This window comes from Larimichthys crocea, chromosome III (genome assembly GCF_000972845.2).
Source record: "Larimichthys crocea isolate SSNF chromosome III, L_crocea_2.0, whole genome shotgun sequence".
Taxonomy (NCBI): domain Eukaryota; kingdom Metazoa; phylum Chordata; class Actinopteri; family Sciaenidae; genus Larimichthys; species Larimichthys crocea.
This window is the reverse complement of record NC_040013.1, coordinates 47274825-47290994: the sequence shown is the minus strand read 5'-3', so window position 1 is coordinate 47290994 and position 16170 is coordinate 47274825. Positions and strand designations below refer to the sequence as shown.

Here is a 16170-nt window from a genome sequence, read left to right as displayed (position 1 = left end):
GCCTACTCCCTCCTCTCTTCAGTCCAGCAAGAAAATGACTGCTGAGTGCTGATATCGTTCGCCTATCTTCCTTAAATAATGACCTGAGGGGACCCGGACAGGTGTTTAACCCAGCTGAAGTCTGTATTTAAAAGTCACAACCCTACACATCTCATTAAAAAGCCAACCTGTTAAGCTTTTCTAGATTTAAACCACGACTCTCGACAGTATATTCCTCTGCAGTGACAAATATTCAGAATCATTAACATTAACGTTAGCTTGTATATTTTCGTGAGGCTCTTTCTTGCTCCAAAAACTGAGACAAATTGTATGAAAAACAGTGTAAAGTATCTCACAGTTTGCCGGTGCGTGTCCCGCTGTAAAATGTAGCCGAGATTTCATGCGTTTTGTGGGAGCCTGTGACCCCGGTTTGGCTCACGGAAGACAAAATGCTGGTTGAACCGGAGAAATCAACGTGAACAATGTAAGGCAGGCTGGTCCTGGTGCTGCGTTTGCTGTCTATGGGAAATTTGGGCGTCAATGCTGAAGCCACTCGAGTTCGGGTAGGGAACAATTCACGTTTTAACGTAAACTTAACAACGCCAACAGCGGACAGTCACAAAGTACAAAGAGTAGTCTCAATGTCCTGCCACATTGTGACAAAGTGTGGTTTGTTTTTATCCAGGAATTTTACCAAATGAAAAGCTTCTCAACGAGGAAAATGTAATTTACGTGACTTAAATGCAGCGTAGTGTATGCCTGTTTGGTGTCAGGTGGGGGAGCTGCTTCGTCCGCTAGAGGGCAGCAAAGCTTTCCCTTTATTTTAATCACAGTTTGTCAAATATTAACTGTAATGAAACTGTTTTATTTTGGTAAAGATAGTGACAAATCGAAACTGTCAAAATCGTGCTAAAAGTAAAAGGAAAACATGCTAAAAGTACACAAGCAAGATGCAGTATGTGGCTGCCTCTGATGAAATTAAAGCAAGTTATAAATACAGCATGCGACCCATGTTTTTTTTTTCTTGGATGAAATATGATGAAAGTTTGGTGGGGGAAAAGTCGTTATCATCCCCAATGATCTCAGAGTGTGAGAATGAGTGATTCACTGGGAAACCATCCATCCATTTATCTATCGATCCATTTTCTAAACTGCTTATCCCTCTCAAGAGCTGCGGGGGGCTGGAGCCTATCTCAGCATGCATTGGGAAAGAGGCAGGTTGGTCATTTTACTGGGAAACAAACTTTACAAATTAGAGCAGGAGGCCCCTGCTGACCGACCATTCACTCTCTGGAACTCATAGTGACTTTGATTTGTATTGTATGTGCTCAGTCAAGGTGAAGTGTAAAAACGGCGTTGCCATCATATCTGATCTGGTCTGCTCTCCTTCAGATGGCACACTGTAAACATAAGATTAATAAAGATTAAATAATCATTAAGCGATCACTCACTGATTAATCTGTCAGATATTTTTGACATTGTTTAGTCTGTAAAATGTGAGAAAATAGTGACAAATGCTGCATCACAAGTTCTGAGAAAAAAAAGACCAGTGATGGACAAATAACTCTGAGTAAAAGTCCTGCGTTCAAAATGTCTCAAAAGTAAACAAGTATTTTTAGCGATCTGTATACAGACTATTAAAGGTAACTCAGAAAAATAGTTTCTGTGAGTGTTATGCTATATTGTGTTATTGAAATGTTATTTCTAATGCAATCAAGTATAAGTAGCATTTTACTTTTACAGTAGTTTGAGAAGCGTATTTTAACTACTATACAATATGTCTTATTTTTAAGCTCATCTTGTGTTTTGTATGTAAAATCTTAACCTGTAAAGTAACTCATAACAAGTATTATTAACATTTGTACGTGCATGGCTTAAGCAAAAGTATTTATAGTTATATTCCACCACTGAAGATCAAAAGTCTTGTAGAAGTGAGCAAAACAACAAATCCTCAAATGTGTGGCATGTGTGCTTATTTATTAACTTACACGATTATTTGGTTATGAAAATGGTTAAGACAGGGGAAACCACGGTAACTGAGAGTTTCATGCTTTGAAATGTCATGGTTTTTAAAGTTGGAATTATTGGTCCTTCTGCCTTAGTGGAGCAGCCGAACCACATCATCTTGCACTCCATAAAGAAAGTACTGGTTGGTCCACCATTTGATCCAGACTGAACTATCTCAACCAGTATTAGATGTATTGCCATGAAATTTTGTTCAAGCATTCATGGATCCTAGATGACAATCCGACTTTGGTGACGTCTGTGCTAAATTTAGATGAATATTGTAAACATTAAACCTGCATAAAATCAGCAACAATGTGAGTGTGTTACAATGTTGAAGTTGGCTGAGCTCACAGTGAAGTGATGACTTTTGACCTTTCGGCATAGGCTCATTTTCAGCCACAACACCATAAACACCCTCTGTGCACCAGCATCATGATCAGTACATCGTAGTCTCATAAATTGTATTACACTGCACACTATACATACTTAATTACTTGCTGCTTGTGTATGTAGAAAATAAATGGGAAATTATTACTCGTATTACACAATAAATGGAAACATCAGGCTGGTGTTTTGTGTGGTTTGGCAGGGTTACTGCTGTGGTGTCAAGGATTATTCCACCATCTGCTGGTGATGTGCTGCATACATATACATAAAACAGCATTCAAATACAAATAAAGACATAATGTTTATGTATGTTTCTAGATGTTACATAAAGTATATCAACTTCTGTCTGGTCTGTATGGTCTTCTTTTTACTTTTAGTAGATTTTTCTATGATTTTTTTTTCTTATAATAAATTTCGCCTATCAATATAACTTCATCTTTAATGAAGTAAGGCCAATTTTCATCCAAAGCTTCCTGAACCAGCAGCTCCACACTGACTCTCTCTTTACAGATATGAGAAAATCTGTGGTGCATATTACTTTTTATAAAAACAGAGCTATTATGCTACATTAACAAACATATTTAGATTGCTTTATACTTTACACTGTAGCCTTCAACGTTAGTCCAACTGAGCATTTGTGGAGAAGTGTGGAGTTGCCAAATCACCAAAGTTGTTTAAGAACACCTATTATTACTATTAATGCTGTCAGCGATGAGTCAAACATCTAAAATTAAATAATTTGTTTTCTTGCCAACAAGATTTAAGAATACCATTACATCCATCCCTGGACAATGACAGAAAAAATCCACATGGACAAAGTTAAACAAAAAATAAAATAAATAGAAAATGCATTTGCAAAAGCTTTTTCTAAATGTGAAACAAGGTGCAACTCCACTTTGATCTTTAGATCTTTTTATTGCAGTAAAAACGTACAAAATTATACAAAATGCTTATCAGGAAAAACAGTAAGAAAAATCACTAGATTTCTTTTGTCATGTTTGAGCAATAGTTATTGACAATGCCTTATACTGTTATTATTTCAGTCATCAGGACTAGAGATACAATGGTTGTAATATAATGATAAATATCTAAAGTTTTCACTATGGCTACAAATAATTTTCAACAGTACCACAGAAATACTGAAGACACTTGCAATACATTAGTGGACTGTAAAGTGGCCATTCGTCATCATTTTATTCTGCATTAATACTGCAGACTGAGCTCTGTTGAATGTCATTTAGGTGCTAATTTCACCAAATTTGCAAAATTTGCAACTTGTTCACTAATAACAAATTACATATTTGTGATCCATACATGAGCATTTAAAAGCTATTTGCTATTTGCCGTGACCATCTGGATCTGTGTGCTCACAAATAGCATTTCTGAAACAGTCTCCAGCACAATGAAACTGGTAACAAAACTGGACTAGCTACCAGACCACTCTTTAAAACGGTGAAATGATATAACAAGAGTTTGAGGTAAACTCAAAAAACAAAACAATTGGGCAAAGATCCAATCACAGCAACAGTTTTACAAACATGCAATAAATGTTTCTTCTTGCATATTCCAACTTATTATATTTCCATATAAAACACTTTCCAGTAAAAAATAAGAAACAAACTTTAGTGTACAACAGAGAAGTCCTCAAAAATAACTTTGGTCCACCAGCGGGGTGAGGTGGTTATTACATTCAATTCTGGGCAACGACCAACTGAATCACATTGTGACAGATGTTTGGATACAAACTTCAACAAGTTCACGACATCAAGCCATCCATCAGCTTGTGGTTTAAATTCAACTGATGATGAAAAATTCATGAATGAATAAAATCAGTAATTGCATATCTATTGGCCAATGTGGGCAATTATCAAATGTTATTATTGTACAATTATAAAAAGGATTACATTTGGACTATTTAAATCTTCACACACCAGATAATAAATTAATATTGATCCCACAGAACTATAGAAGTCATCCTCAGGTTGTACTGAAATAACAAACATGACAAGTTCAAAATCATTTCATTTATGAATATTTCTAATATTGGGATGCATAAACATTTTTGAACTTTCTAATTGTCCAATTGTGTTGCATAATAAAGGAAATTCCATTCCTTTTAATATTAAATATTTACGCTGGGTCATATTTTCAGTAAGCTGATACCGCAAACAAAGAGAAAGATGTTGGAAATAAGCCAGTTAACAGCTAAGATACACTGCATTTTTAATTTGCTGACTAGATATGCTGCTAACCACCCTGATGATTGTCACACATACAATAGCGAGCTTGTTGCTAAAGCATACATAGATACATGATTTTGACATAATTCCGAAACGACAGTATCTGATAAACAGATTTTAAAATGAGGTACAGATTATTGAGGTTTCATGCTGCCCAATTAATAACTCATGGGAATTATCTAAGCAGTGTTTTATACGGCCTTGTTCACACTCTACACGAAGTGGTCGAAGACCACTACAAACGATGAGCTAGCTATGCAAGCTTGTGTTCCTGAATGGAGTAAAAGGATCATCCAGTTAACTTTGTACTGTAATGCGTGTACAGTATCACAAACCTCCCAAATACAAGGAGATGTGGTTGATTTTCCTACAGCAAACAACTCGGACAATGTTTTTAACTCTGGATTCAGGTTACGTGCCACAGGGCCGCTCCACTTCTCTAGTCGCAGACTGAATAAAACATCGATGGGGGGGTGCTTCAACTAGCTTGATCACTTAAATGTGCATTTAGGGCACATTCTGGTGCAGGTACTGAACTATAATCCATCTCATCTGGATCTAGACATGACCTGGATATCTCTGTGTATGATACAGAAGACTTGAAAGGGGTTTTAGACTTGTAGTTGCTAGTCAAAATGTAAACCCAAGACATTAACACAGAGGCACATTGTATGCTCCTATAAAGCTGCACTGTAGAAGATTTGGTACCACTTTGTAATAAGACATTCTTTATAAATTGTTTATTACTCAGAAGTTATGGCTTTATGAATAATGAATAAATAAAGACAGATCAGGAATAAGCCATCAGAAAGAGCAACGTTTGGGTTGCCAGGTTGTGAAAAATCCTGTGGACTGGTTTCCTCCCACAGCCCAAAGACATGCAAGTCTGGTTGTTTAATACCCATGCTAATTATTAACTTATTAGCTTATTATTATTAGATTGATTAATTGATCTGTTTTTCATATACTTGATGGATTACTCTAATGTAGGAACTCCCTTATTACTTACTCCTAATTTTATCTGTAAGCCTAGTGAGAAAATTATTATAAATATAATTATAATTATTATAAAATTACCTTCATGACTGACTGCATAATTAGCCATCAGGTCTGCTGTTATAAATAAAGAGTTGCAGGTTTCTCTCCGCATAATAACCTGTCAAGATGCATTGAGGAGTTGTCTAAAAAGTTATATACAGCCTTCACAATCTGTCAGTCTGAACATTGTTCTTCTTAATATTCTTATTAGTCATCTGTAAAGCAATAATACATTATTTTCTAACCAATAATAAAACTATTTTTTTACAATTTATAGGCCCTAAAAGTATAAAGTATGTCTCATTGCGGAGTAGTACTGAATACTGAATACTTAAATGCCCCCATGTTTTAAGTGTAAATCAAAAATTGGAGCTGCTACATAGCATCCCCTTCTGCAATGACTCTGTTTTTTCCTTAATTTTTCCAATTAATTTAAGTTGTACAAAATTCAAGAATAAAAATGTCCAACAAAAGCAGGATGTTTTCTTTGCATATGTTCTCTTCCCATAAGCCACTGAGACAATGTTTGTTGGGAGAGAGACATCTTTCAAACATTAAGTTATCTCCCACGCCACATGGTGCTGCCAAAGTGCTAACTGCCTGTACAGTTTTCAAGATAGGAAAATAAAATGCTTTAAAAAGACACGCCAGATACAAAATTAAAATGATTTCATGCAATATGGCTTTGCTGATTACATCCTCTATACAAAGCCCTGCTGCAGCTGGACTCCCAGAGTTACAAAAATCTGGGTAGTCTGTAAACATGATGACACTTTGTCCTTCTGTGGTAGTTCCTATCTGGAAATGAATAACCCTGTTACTGTTTCTAGTGTCAATAAGATGTCATCTGTCAGACCTCCGTTGGCTCTGCCTAAGGCATGCTTTACATGAAAGGTTTACATGAACACTCACGATCTAAGGAAAGTGATCCGTACACCAATCAGAAGTGGCTACACATTTTGCTGTAGTTCCCTTTAAAAAACCATTATAACCAAACCAAAACGCCTGGAGCAAAAGTCATGTACTTTTCATCAGGCAGAGAGACAGAGCATGAAAAATCTTTGACATGAACTCTGGAAAGCCCAGTCAAATTTTTCATGGTAAATGGACAAAGGGGAGCCACCGGCATACAGCTGTCCTGTTGAAATTACATTTTACAGTCAGAGGGCCGGATCCTTGATAGTCCTGTACATCTGCAGTGATGTCACCTCCACATCCGGGACCTTGGCATTCTGAAGACGTCCTGTCGGGCTGTATCCAGCTGATCGTCCCATGGGACTGAACCCTGTTGTTGTCCGACCAATGTGGGTGAAACCTGAAGAACGTGAAACAGCAGGACGCCGCAGGAACCGTCCCGATGTCACAAGGTCCCCGTATCCCTGCGCATGCGAGAAGGCGTAACCTGAACGGCGGGAGCTTGTGCGCCGGATGCGGGTGCGTCGAGTTGGAGGGGGAGGTGTTGCTTTGGCTTGTCTCACCTTGAACATCACCTGAAAGTTTGGACAGAGATTAAAGATCAACATGACGGATAGATGCACAATTATCCAAATACTTGCAGACTAATTTTGGGATTCATCATTCAAGAAGCCAGAAGTTTAATGTGTCTAACCTAAACCTTGTGTACAGCAGTCAGAATTTTCTTGAAGTCAAAGGGGTTAAATCCCACTAGTGAACACATTAATGAATTTTATCACTTGTATTATCATTCTTTGTCTTCTATTTGGTGGATAACCATGCTCTAAGTTCCCAAACTTTGCAGGCTTTGGGGTTTGTAAACAGAAAGTATAATTTTGCTAGCGAGACAGTGAATTGAGTTGTTTTTTTTTCAGTTTTTTTTAAAGATGATTGATGCTTTAATGGCAAAATTCTTTTTTCACTGCTATTAGCAGTAATGTGATGTATTAATGGATGGTCACACAACTATCACTGGATTACTTTGATAGTGAAGAAAAATTAAAAAAATATTATTCTACGGCAATTATGGAGTTATAAGAAACATTGTTTGTCTATGATTTCTAAGCAGCTTAATGGATGTTTATTTGCAATAAACATAAGATAATGACAGCCTCAGAAAGTGAGAGTCGCTTCACAGTTTGAAAACTTCTGCTATAAAACAACTAACCCTTTTGAAAAATCAAAAATTTGAAAAGGGTGGCTGTGGATTTTCAAGGCAACTCATGTATAGCGAGCACAGTTAAGAGTGGAATAGTTCTGTCTGTACCTTATCATTGATGGTGGGGCAGAGCTGAATCAACAGGAAGCGGTAGGTAACCACAGGAAGGACACACAGGATAGAGGTGAGCAGGATCGTCAGCCAAACATTCGGCTGGTTCAGAGAGTTTCGAGCTGCTCCTGAATGAACACACATAAAGAAAGTAATTGTACGCTTGTCTCCTCTACTGACTTTTATGGACAGTACCTCAGAGTTACTGTATAAATACAGACTGGGTTTAATTTAAGGGATGAAAAGAATCTACAGTGGTGACTTTTTTTTGTATATAATTGCCAAAACAACACCTAAATTTCAAATGTCAAAACCAAACTGATCCATTTTTTGATACCTGACATAGAGGTATGTAATGTCTTTTCCAAAACCCTGGTTTAACAAACTAAATAAAACTAAATCAATCAATAACAAAAGCAACATTTTGGTTGGTACCAAAGAAGTATTACAGCTCACTACTGATCAAATTATATTTTAGAATGTACAAAAAACTGCTAAATCGGAACATAAAGCTTTTGGCTGGTGACTCATGGCCTGATTTCACCCAGCAAGCCATGCCAGACTTCTCCACAGACTGGTTAACATCCGATCATTGTGACAGCTTTACCAGCAGATTGAGACAGCTATCTGCACGGTCACCTTCAGTCAGGGGGCTCTGGAAAAGCACGCAGCAGTGTTCCAAGCCAGTTTTGGTATTTGGTTTGGTTGGAAACCAGATAGTTTGCGTGTGCAAACATACCATACTCAATTCAGAGACTGTATTTGAATGATATTGCCTGGTACTGTGAAAGAGCCTCATATGAAATAAGCACATATCCTTGTACACACTCACTAACAGAAATGTGTACACAGAATTTCAATGACCCAGTGCTGTGTGTTTGGCAAGTCAATGAGTTTACCACTTACCTATGAAAGGGAAGGCTGATGGCAACATGAGAAACATGCCGTTACTGTACATGGTGAATGTGACAGCAAAGTACATGGCCAGACTGCCCAGCACGAAGAAAGTGTTCACTGCTGTCCAATAAGTCATCTCAAAACTCAACTACAGACACACAGAGAAAACATGTTTTAGAAAGTGCTCTCAGCCTGACAAATGCAAAAGAAAAAATTTAAAGTTTCCTCATACCTGGATGCTGACGGCAAACAGCAGACATGTCTGGGTGAGGAGGGCAAAGGACTGGTAGTCGGCGACGTCCTTCCCGTCATCCCTCACAGTGTTGCACATGGCTAGGTAAGGGATGAAGAAGAGCACCAAGGAGCTGTAGACACTGTGGAGGGCACACTTGAAGAAAGCCTTCTTGCTGAAGTACAGGTTGAGTTGACCAGGAACGTAGAGCTGAGGATGCTGGAAACTCCACACGTCGTTCACATCCTGACCAGCAGGGAGAGACAAAGAAAAGAGGTCTGTGTGAGTGTTCATGCTTTCTGCTCTGTCATCTTAAATACCTTGAGCTCTATTCTTTGTATTGTATTATTCATATAACAGCAGTAGTGGAACGTCAAGTACATTTACTGAAGTACTCTACTTCTTCTTCACTGCATCTAAGAAGGACTGACTGAGGCACTTCACTTTCTTTTACATTTATTTGACAGCTTTAGTTACTAGTTACTTTGTATAAATCATCAAACACTGATAGGATATAATGTTAATATAACAGTTTTTAAATAATTTTGCTACACTGACTTCAGGTGAATGTCATTCCCACTCTGCACCATGTACTAACATTTTCAATAAAGGAGTTTTACGTGAGTATTTTTACAGAGTGGTATGAGGTATTAAGTAAGTTTATTATCAAATCTGCCACCTTGTTGTTCTTTGGCATTAACACACATACATTCATACACACATCACACAGTTACCTGATCAAACAGACTCATTCCCAGTACAGGTAGTGCTGTGTACATCAGATTGTAGAGTGTTATGAACCACTCATCATACACCGTCTGAAAAGCAAAGTCAAAAGCAGAAAACTTTTAATACCTTACAGCAACCTTAATTCAACGCAATACAGTACAACATAATCTGATGGTTCTCCCTTTGCTTTTTAGTACATTTAAATCGGGATTGTGTTTCTGAGGACTGTGTGGTGCACAGATGATAATAAATACCAATCTAGATATCATCAACATTTATTTTTTATTTGATTTACTCTCTCACCTGTGCAGAGAAGCCGCAGAAGAAGGCGTACCAGAAGTGGACAAAGGTGAAGGTGAAGTTCTTGTAGAAGAAGTAGCGCAGGAACTTGCACATACGCAGGTAGGACCAGCGGCCGTGCACCAGCAGGAGGCGCTGCAGGAAGCGAAACTGGGCGAAGGAGTAGTCGCTGGACAGCACGGCCTGCATGCCCTCCTGACCTGAGATGCCGACCCCTATGTGAGCGGCTGGGTGGACGGACAGAGGAAGGAGAAAGGGGTGTTTGAATCTAACATAGTCAGCATAACATAATCATAATATAACAGCTAGGAGTGAAAACAAGTGTATATTTATTTTTATTTGAATTAGAACAAGTCATAAATAAATTTTTGGCCACAAGGGGGCAGAGGAAGCTAAATAAACAATATTTATTTTAATTCTAACAACAGTTTCTTGTAGTTAGTCTTTTAAGAAGCCAGTTTTGCTATTGGCTGATACCTTTGATCATGCTAACATCATTGGCTCCATCTCCTATGGCCAGTGTGACTGCCTGCTTGTACTTCTTGACCAGCTGGACCACCTGAGCCTTCTGCAGAGGAGTGACCCTGCAGCAGATCACTGCCTTACACATACACGCCGTCCTCAGGAACTCCAGCTCCATGCTGTGCTCGAGGGCATATGCCTGAGGGACCATGGGGGAAATAGGGAAGTGATGAAAAGCAAGAATTATACAGCAGGTGAGAATGTTACATCTTAACTGTTACAGTGTCAGCAACTGCAAATGTCCATACAGATGAAAGCTGACAGTTGGTCAGAGTTCAGATATTAATACAAATAGAAATGATGGCACTAATGATGCCATCATAAGGCTGATTTGACTAAGTTCAGCTTAGGTTTTCACAATTGATCATTTCTAACATAACAAATCAATGACAAACAGCCAAGTTTGGTGTCATATTTTATTTTTTGATTAAAGTGTAGATAATTTTGGATCAGATATGTCATCATTACTTTACTCATTCCAAGTAACAAGTTAGACAAGTCACAAAAACACACAGAAAATTTGTATGACGTACCAGGCTGTGTCCGTTGATAACCAGGCCATACTCTCCATTCACTACCTCGTCTGTGAGCACTTTCACACTTTTACCCAGAGTTCTTTCTGGCAGAAAGACTGAATCCTCCACTGCATCTGGTTTCATGGAGGTCCGTGCATTTCTGCTCCAAGAGAAAATAAAGCATGAACAGATGGATGGAAACATTTCATAATCAGCTTGTCATATTCAGTTCAAATATAAATCATTTTTCGAAAACTTCCTCTAACCTCAGTTCCTGTCTGACATCCTCAGGTGAGTTGCCTGAGACGATGAAGACTTCGTTCATCTCCTCCTGCAGTAAGTTGCACGAGTATCCAATGTTTTCTGCAGTTTCTGTCGCACAAATAATTAACATTAGTAACCACAAATATGAAATGCAGTACAAATATAAGGCTAAATCTAAATATTACACAGTGAAGAGCTATATTTATGAATTCTTCATGTTCAGTATCAGAAATTTTATTTATAGAAAAGTACAATAAACTTGTATCTTCTGACATGTACTCTTTAAAACCTTAAGAAGTGAAAGAAAGTATAGTAAGTAAACAACACTTGCATACCTAGTGTCATCATGTAAAAGATATTATAATGCAAACACTGGTCAAAGCAGCTTTGTTTTTTAAGACAGTATGGGAAATTTCGTGAAATTGCTTTAAAAAAACAAACGAAAAAAGTGTACCTTGCTTGTCACCGGTCAAAACCCAGATTTTGATGTCAGCTTTGGACAGCTGCTCAATAGTCTGAGGTACTCCATCTTGTAACTTGTCTTCTATGGCTGTTGCTCCTAGCAGCTGGACATGCATTTAGACACACAGTCAAAGTGTTGTATATTTGACAAATATTCATAACAATAAAAATAAAAAAATTTCTCCTACCAACAGATCCTTCTCTATCTCCTCATAGAGTTGGTCCAGTTTGCTCTCTCTGTCGTCCAGATCAGTGCTGGCCTCATGGTGACGCTGTTGCCACTGGTTGAAATACTCCTCATCCAAATCCTTATAGGCAAGCACCAGAGTCCGTAGGCCCTCCCCTGCAAACTCCTGCAGATCGATATGCACAACACTGCTCATGTATATACACCAACACGCACATATGCTGATGGTATTTGAAGATATAAACACAAGTCAAACTCGGTCAAGCTCAGCAGTGCAACTTTTGGCATCTCCAAGAGGAGAGAAGACGCAGACAGGAACATCCAACCAAGAACAAGACAGAACAGAAATAAGGGAAATTAAGAGGAAATAAATAGATAATACTTTTAAAAAAGAGAGTTCAGAAGAGAAGTGTAGTACTAATACATAACATAACATCCTGATTTAACTTGTTTCTCTATCATAGAGCTCTATTGTTCTATATAAACATAAACATGGGCATTGTAGATTATCTTGTGTTACACAACTGGAGGTTATCGTTATTATAAAGTCCAAGTATGCAAATTCGAATATTTATGCTTATTTAGGACAGCAAGAATGTTTTTTGGATGAATCCTTCGTCGACCATTATGTTCACAGTTAGATGAAGCACATGGACGTTAGGATGAACTTTGTATCTCTAAACACACATAAACACACTTGACTTGTGATGAAAGAGCCAACACACAGGCACGCAGAAACCAAACAACCAGCAAAAAAAGTAGAATAAGCATCAGATGGATGAGAATCACATCAAAACACAGAGAAATATCACTGACATTAAGGTGATCTGTAGTGACATCCATCAGCTTGCTGCAGGACTGATGCAGCCTCTCATAGATGATTGTGTCTGCACCTTTACAGTAGAGAGAGAGCTTCCCCTCTGGACTCCTAACTGTATACAAAAACACACACACAGAGAAATACATGATGTTTTTTCAAGATAAGAAAAAATGCATTGACCCACACATACAGTTTTATCAAAGAATAAACAAGGACAAATCTGGTTTTCAATGGATTATACCTATGACGGACATCCTCTTGCGGACATTGTTAAAATCCAGTATGGCCAGGAGTTCATAGCTGCACTGCTTTCCCATTTCCATGATGGAAACACTGTCTGGTGTACGTGAGCGAAAGACAAATCCAAAGTTTCTGGCCGCTGTTACCAATGCTCCTTCATCTGGAGACTGGGCCTGGTAGAAAATCTCACCTTAGGGTGCAAAAAGGTAATTTTATCTGTCAGTGGTGGGAAAAGAATCATTCTTCAAGTTCTAGTTCAGTTACAATGATCATGTCTTTAGGTTTATGGGTTAAAGACTGTCATTTATAGCCAAAACAGAAATTGCTGAAACATTATAACTGCAGCTTATTAATTATCAAACTTGTGTCTTGTTGAAATGAGATTTGCATTAGTGGCTGATAAAACATTGGGCTCTTCTTTTCGTTAAGGCTCGTTTACACAGAAACACGTCATTCCTCCCCACCTTCTTTCTTCTCCTCAGCCATGACGGTGTGGCAGAGAGCCAGCAGTCTGAAGAAGGCATGGACCTCTGGGTTCTCCAGCTTCACCGCCTCCACCAAGGCGTGGTCGTGGAACACAAAGCGGGGGTCAGCCAGCTGGTTGAAGGAGAAGTCCACTGTGTCTGTGTGCTATTGTGAGATAGAGTAGTGAAAAAGAGGCAGAGAAAGATTAGGTTAAAGGCAGAATGAGCCGGATTTTCCTAAAACAAATTGTTAAAACTCATACAAGAATAATCCCTCCTAATCATCCACTAGAACTGTTTGTATCTGCAGTGACCCGACCCTCTGTCTGTATTGTCTTTTTTGCTTTGGGACATTTCTGAGCCTCAACCTTTGGGCAGTGGATGTGTAGCCCCCAGCCAATAATAGGATGTGAAAGCATAATTTCGTATGTGTCAGGTAGATCAGGAGCTAAATCATAAGGATGATGTTGTATGATACAATGTTGTTGAGCTGGGGAGGAGGAGTCAACTCTGAATGTTGTGTTGACAAACCACAACCAACAAATCCTACTCATTGTGCCCTTTAGGTAACTAAAGCATTGACTATATCCACTGGATCTTAGATGATACAGTAACACTTCAAAGTAAACAAAAAAGAGAAGCTGTAAAAAAAAGGAGAAGGAAAAACACAATGAAAAATTAATTTTGCCAGCTCACCTCAGTAATTTCTAGTCTCTGACCTGTGTAGTCATACACTTCACCTGAAAAGAAGAGAAAGAAAACCTATGAATGTACATCAAAAGTCTTGTCAAATATTGTAATTAGTAACCTTATTTCAACATTGCTAAATCATAATAAATAATAATAACAAACCCTACTTATATAGCACCTTTCAAAACACAGTTACAAAGTACTTCACAATAAAACAAACCACAATAAGAACAATATCAATAAATTAAAAGCAATAAATCAATAAAAATTGTAATAAAATGTGAAACAGGAGATAAAAAGGTCAGCTAAAGGCCCTTTTATAAAAGTATGTTTTTAAAAGTGATTTAATAGTTGATACAGAGTCTACAACCCTGATCTCCTCAAGCAGGTCATTCCAGTTTTGGAGCCCTAACAGCAAAGGCTCTGTCACCTTTGTAGATATATTTGGACTGTGGAACAACCAGGAATGACACATCTGAGGATCTCAGGCAGCCAGAGGGGATGTAGGGCACTGGAAGTTCCACTAAATAACTTAGGGCAAAGCCTCTCAATGGTTTAAAAATAATTAGTAAAATCTTAAATCTTGAAATCCACTCTGTAGATAACCAGTAGCCAGTGTAAGTGAGCCATAATAGGTGTGGTGTGATCATGTTTCTTTGTCAAAATCCTGGCCACAAAGTTTTCGATGAGCTTAGAGATGGGAGAAGGATTTTTTACTGATGCCAGAGAGCAGAGAGTCATGAGTAATGGCACAGCTTAGATATAGCTGGGTATTGTCTTACGTAAAATGCGACCCCAGAGAAAGCATGTAAATGGAGAATATAACTGGACCTAGAACTGAGCCCTGAGGTACCCCACAGTGCACCACAGAAACGCCCATATTTTAGATATGACCTAAACCATATTACAGATTTGTCACAGATACATTGGGTAATATAAGACTGATTTGGTTTGTTTTATTAATATTTGTGTCCATAGAGGCCTTGTCTATATCACCTTTGTGTCACCTATAAAGTAAGTACAGTATGCAGAGATGTCTTGAATCTTACCGTAAGATTTGCCGTTGATAGAACACTTGTTGAAGGTCATGATGTTCTGCGTGAGTGTCCCTGTTTTGTCACTGAAGACATATTTGATTTGGCCGAGCTCTTCGTTCAGTGTGGTGGTGCGAGCCTCAGCGGGGGTGTCATTTCGTGCATAGTACATCTTCCTGTCCCAGTCAATGTAGAAGCTGTTCCCCAGTCGAATGATCTCCACACTGCCAAAAGATTTAGACAGAGGAATTGGGAGGAGACAGACATAACTGACTTTGCAGACCTGGATTTATGGTATCATTTAAGTTCAATAACAAGCAATTTCACACATGTTGTTACCTAACATAGAGAGAGATGGGAACCACAGTGTTGAGGATGATGACGTAAGACCAGAATGTGAGGAAGGAAGAGAAGGCAGCTTTGTTGCCATCTTGTCTGGGCAGGAAGACTATGAACTGTGAACCTTCGTTCAGCTCCCAAAAGTAGTTCCCTATTGCCAGGACGGTACACATGATGGCCAGGAAACCAAAAATCTGCATGGAAAGTTTTCAGAATTGAGAACACGAGTTACTGGTCGGAAAGGTGAGCTAATAAAGAAACAGAGAAACTCTGAGGAGTGACTGCACAACTGAGCCCCAGTTAAAGGCACAATGTAAGCAAAAGTCTCACCCACTACCACAGGTTTTCAAATGGAAAATGGAAGCTAATATCACTTAATACAATAAATAAATGTATTGATGAAACTTATTAATGTTCTCTGATGCAGCTAAAATGTTGGAGATGTGTTAATACAGTCAGACTCTTGAACCATGAATGACAGACTGCATTAAACAGTGATCCTAACTGAGCAAATTCTCAGACAAAAACTGGATGTTATTTTACAGAAGCAGAAACCTGAAGTGTGGCAATGTGGCAACTGCCTTTTGTTATTACTGATCT

General features: G+C 38.4%; 2 protein-coding genes across 2 annotated transcripts in view; both read right to left on the bottom strand.

The window, feature by feature from the left end:
• Nucleotides 1–514, bottom strand: part of dapk1 (death-associated protein kinase 1) — a 68441-nt gene extending 67927 nt beyond the window's left edge. Inside the window, exon 1 of the mRNA XM_010747972.3 lies at nt 336–514. The gene's annotated coding sequence lies outside the window, so the exon portion shown is untranslated. The remainder of the gene's footprint in view (nt 1–335) is intronic.
• Nucleotides 515–3268: 2754 nt separating this feature from the next.
• Nucleotides 3269–16170, bottom strand: part of LOC104932684 (probable phospholipid-transporting ATPase IM) — a 33185-nt gene continuing 20283 nt past the window's right edge. Inside the window, exons 12-28 of the mRNA XM_010747974.3 lie at nt 15571–15764; nt 15247–15455; nt 14204–14247; nt 13508–13673; nt 13045–13233; nt 12800–12915; nt 11985–12149; nt 11789–11900; nt 11337–11442; nt 11089–11230; nt 10511–10694; nt 10037–10260; nt 9739–9822; nt 9005–9250; nt 8782–8920; nt 7873–8003; nt 3269–7141 (exon numbers count right to left, since the gene is read on the bottom strand). Of these exons, the coding sequence (XP_010746276.3) occupies nt 6812–7141; nt 7873–8003; nt 8782–8920; nt 9005–9250; nt 9739–9822; nt 10037–10260; nt 10511–10694; nt 11089–11230; nt 11337–11442; nt 11789–11900; nt 11985–12149; nt 12800–12915; nt 13045–13233; nt 13508–13673; nt 14204–14247; nt 15247–15455; nt 15571–15764 (2781 nt within the window). The 3' untranslated portion in view covers nt 3269–6811. The remainder of the gene's footprint in view (nt 7142–7872; nt 8004–8781; nt 8921–9004; nt 9251–9738; nt 9823–10036; nt 10261–10510; nt 10695–11088; nt 11231–11336; nt 11443–11788; nt 11901–11984; nt 12150–12799; nt 12916–13044; nt 13234–13507; nt 13674–14203; nt 14248–15246; nt 15456–15570; nt 15765–16170) is intronic.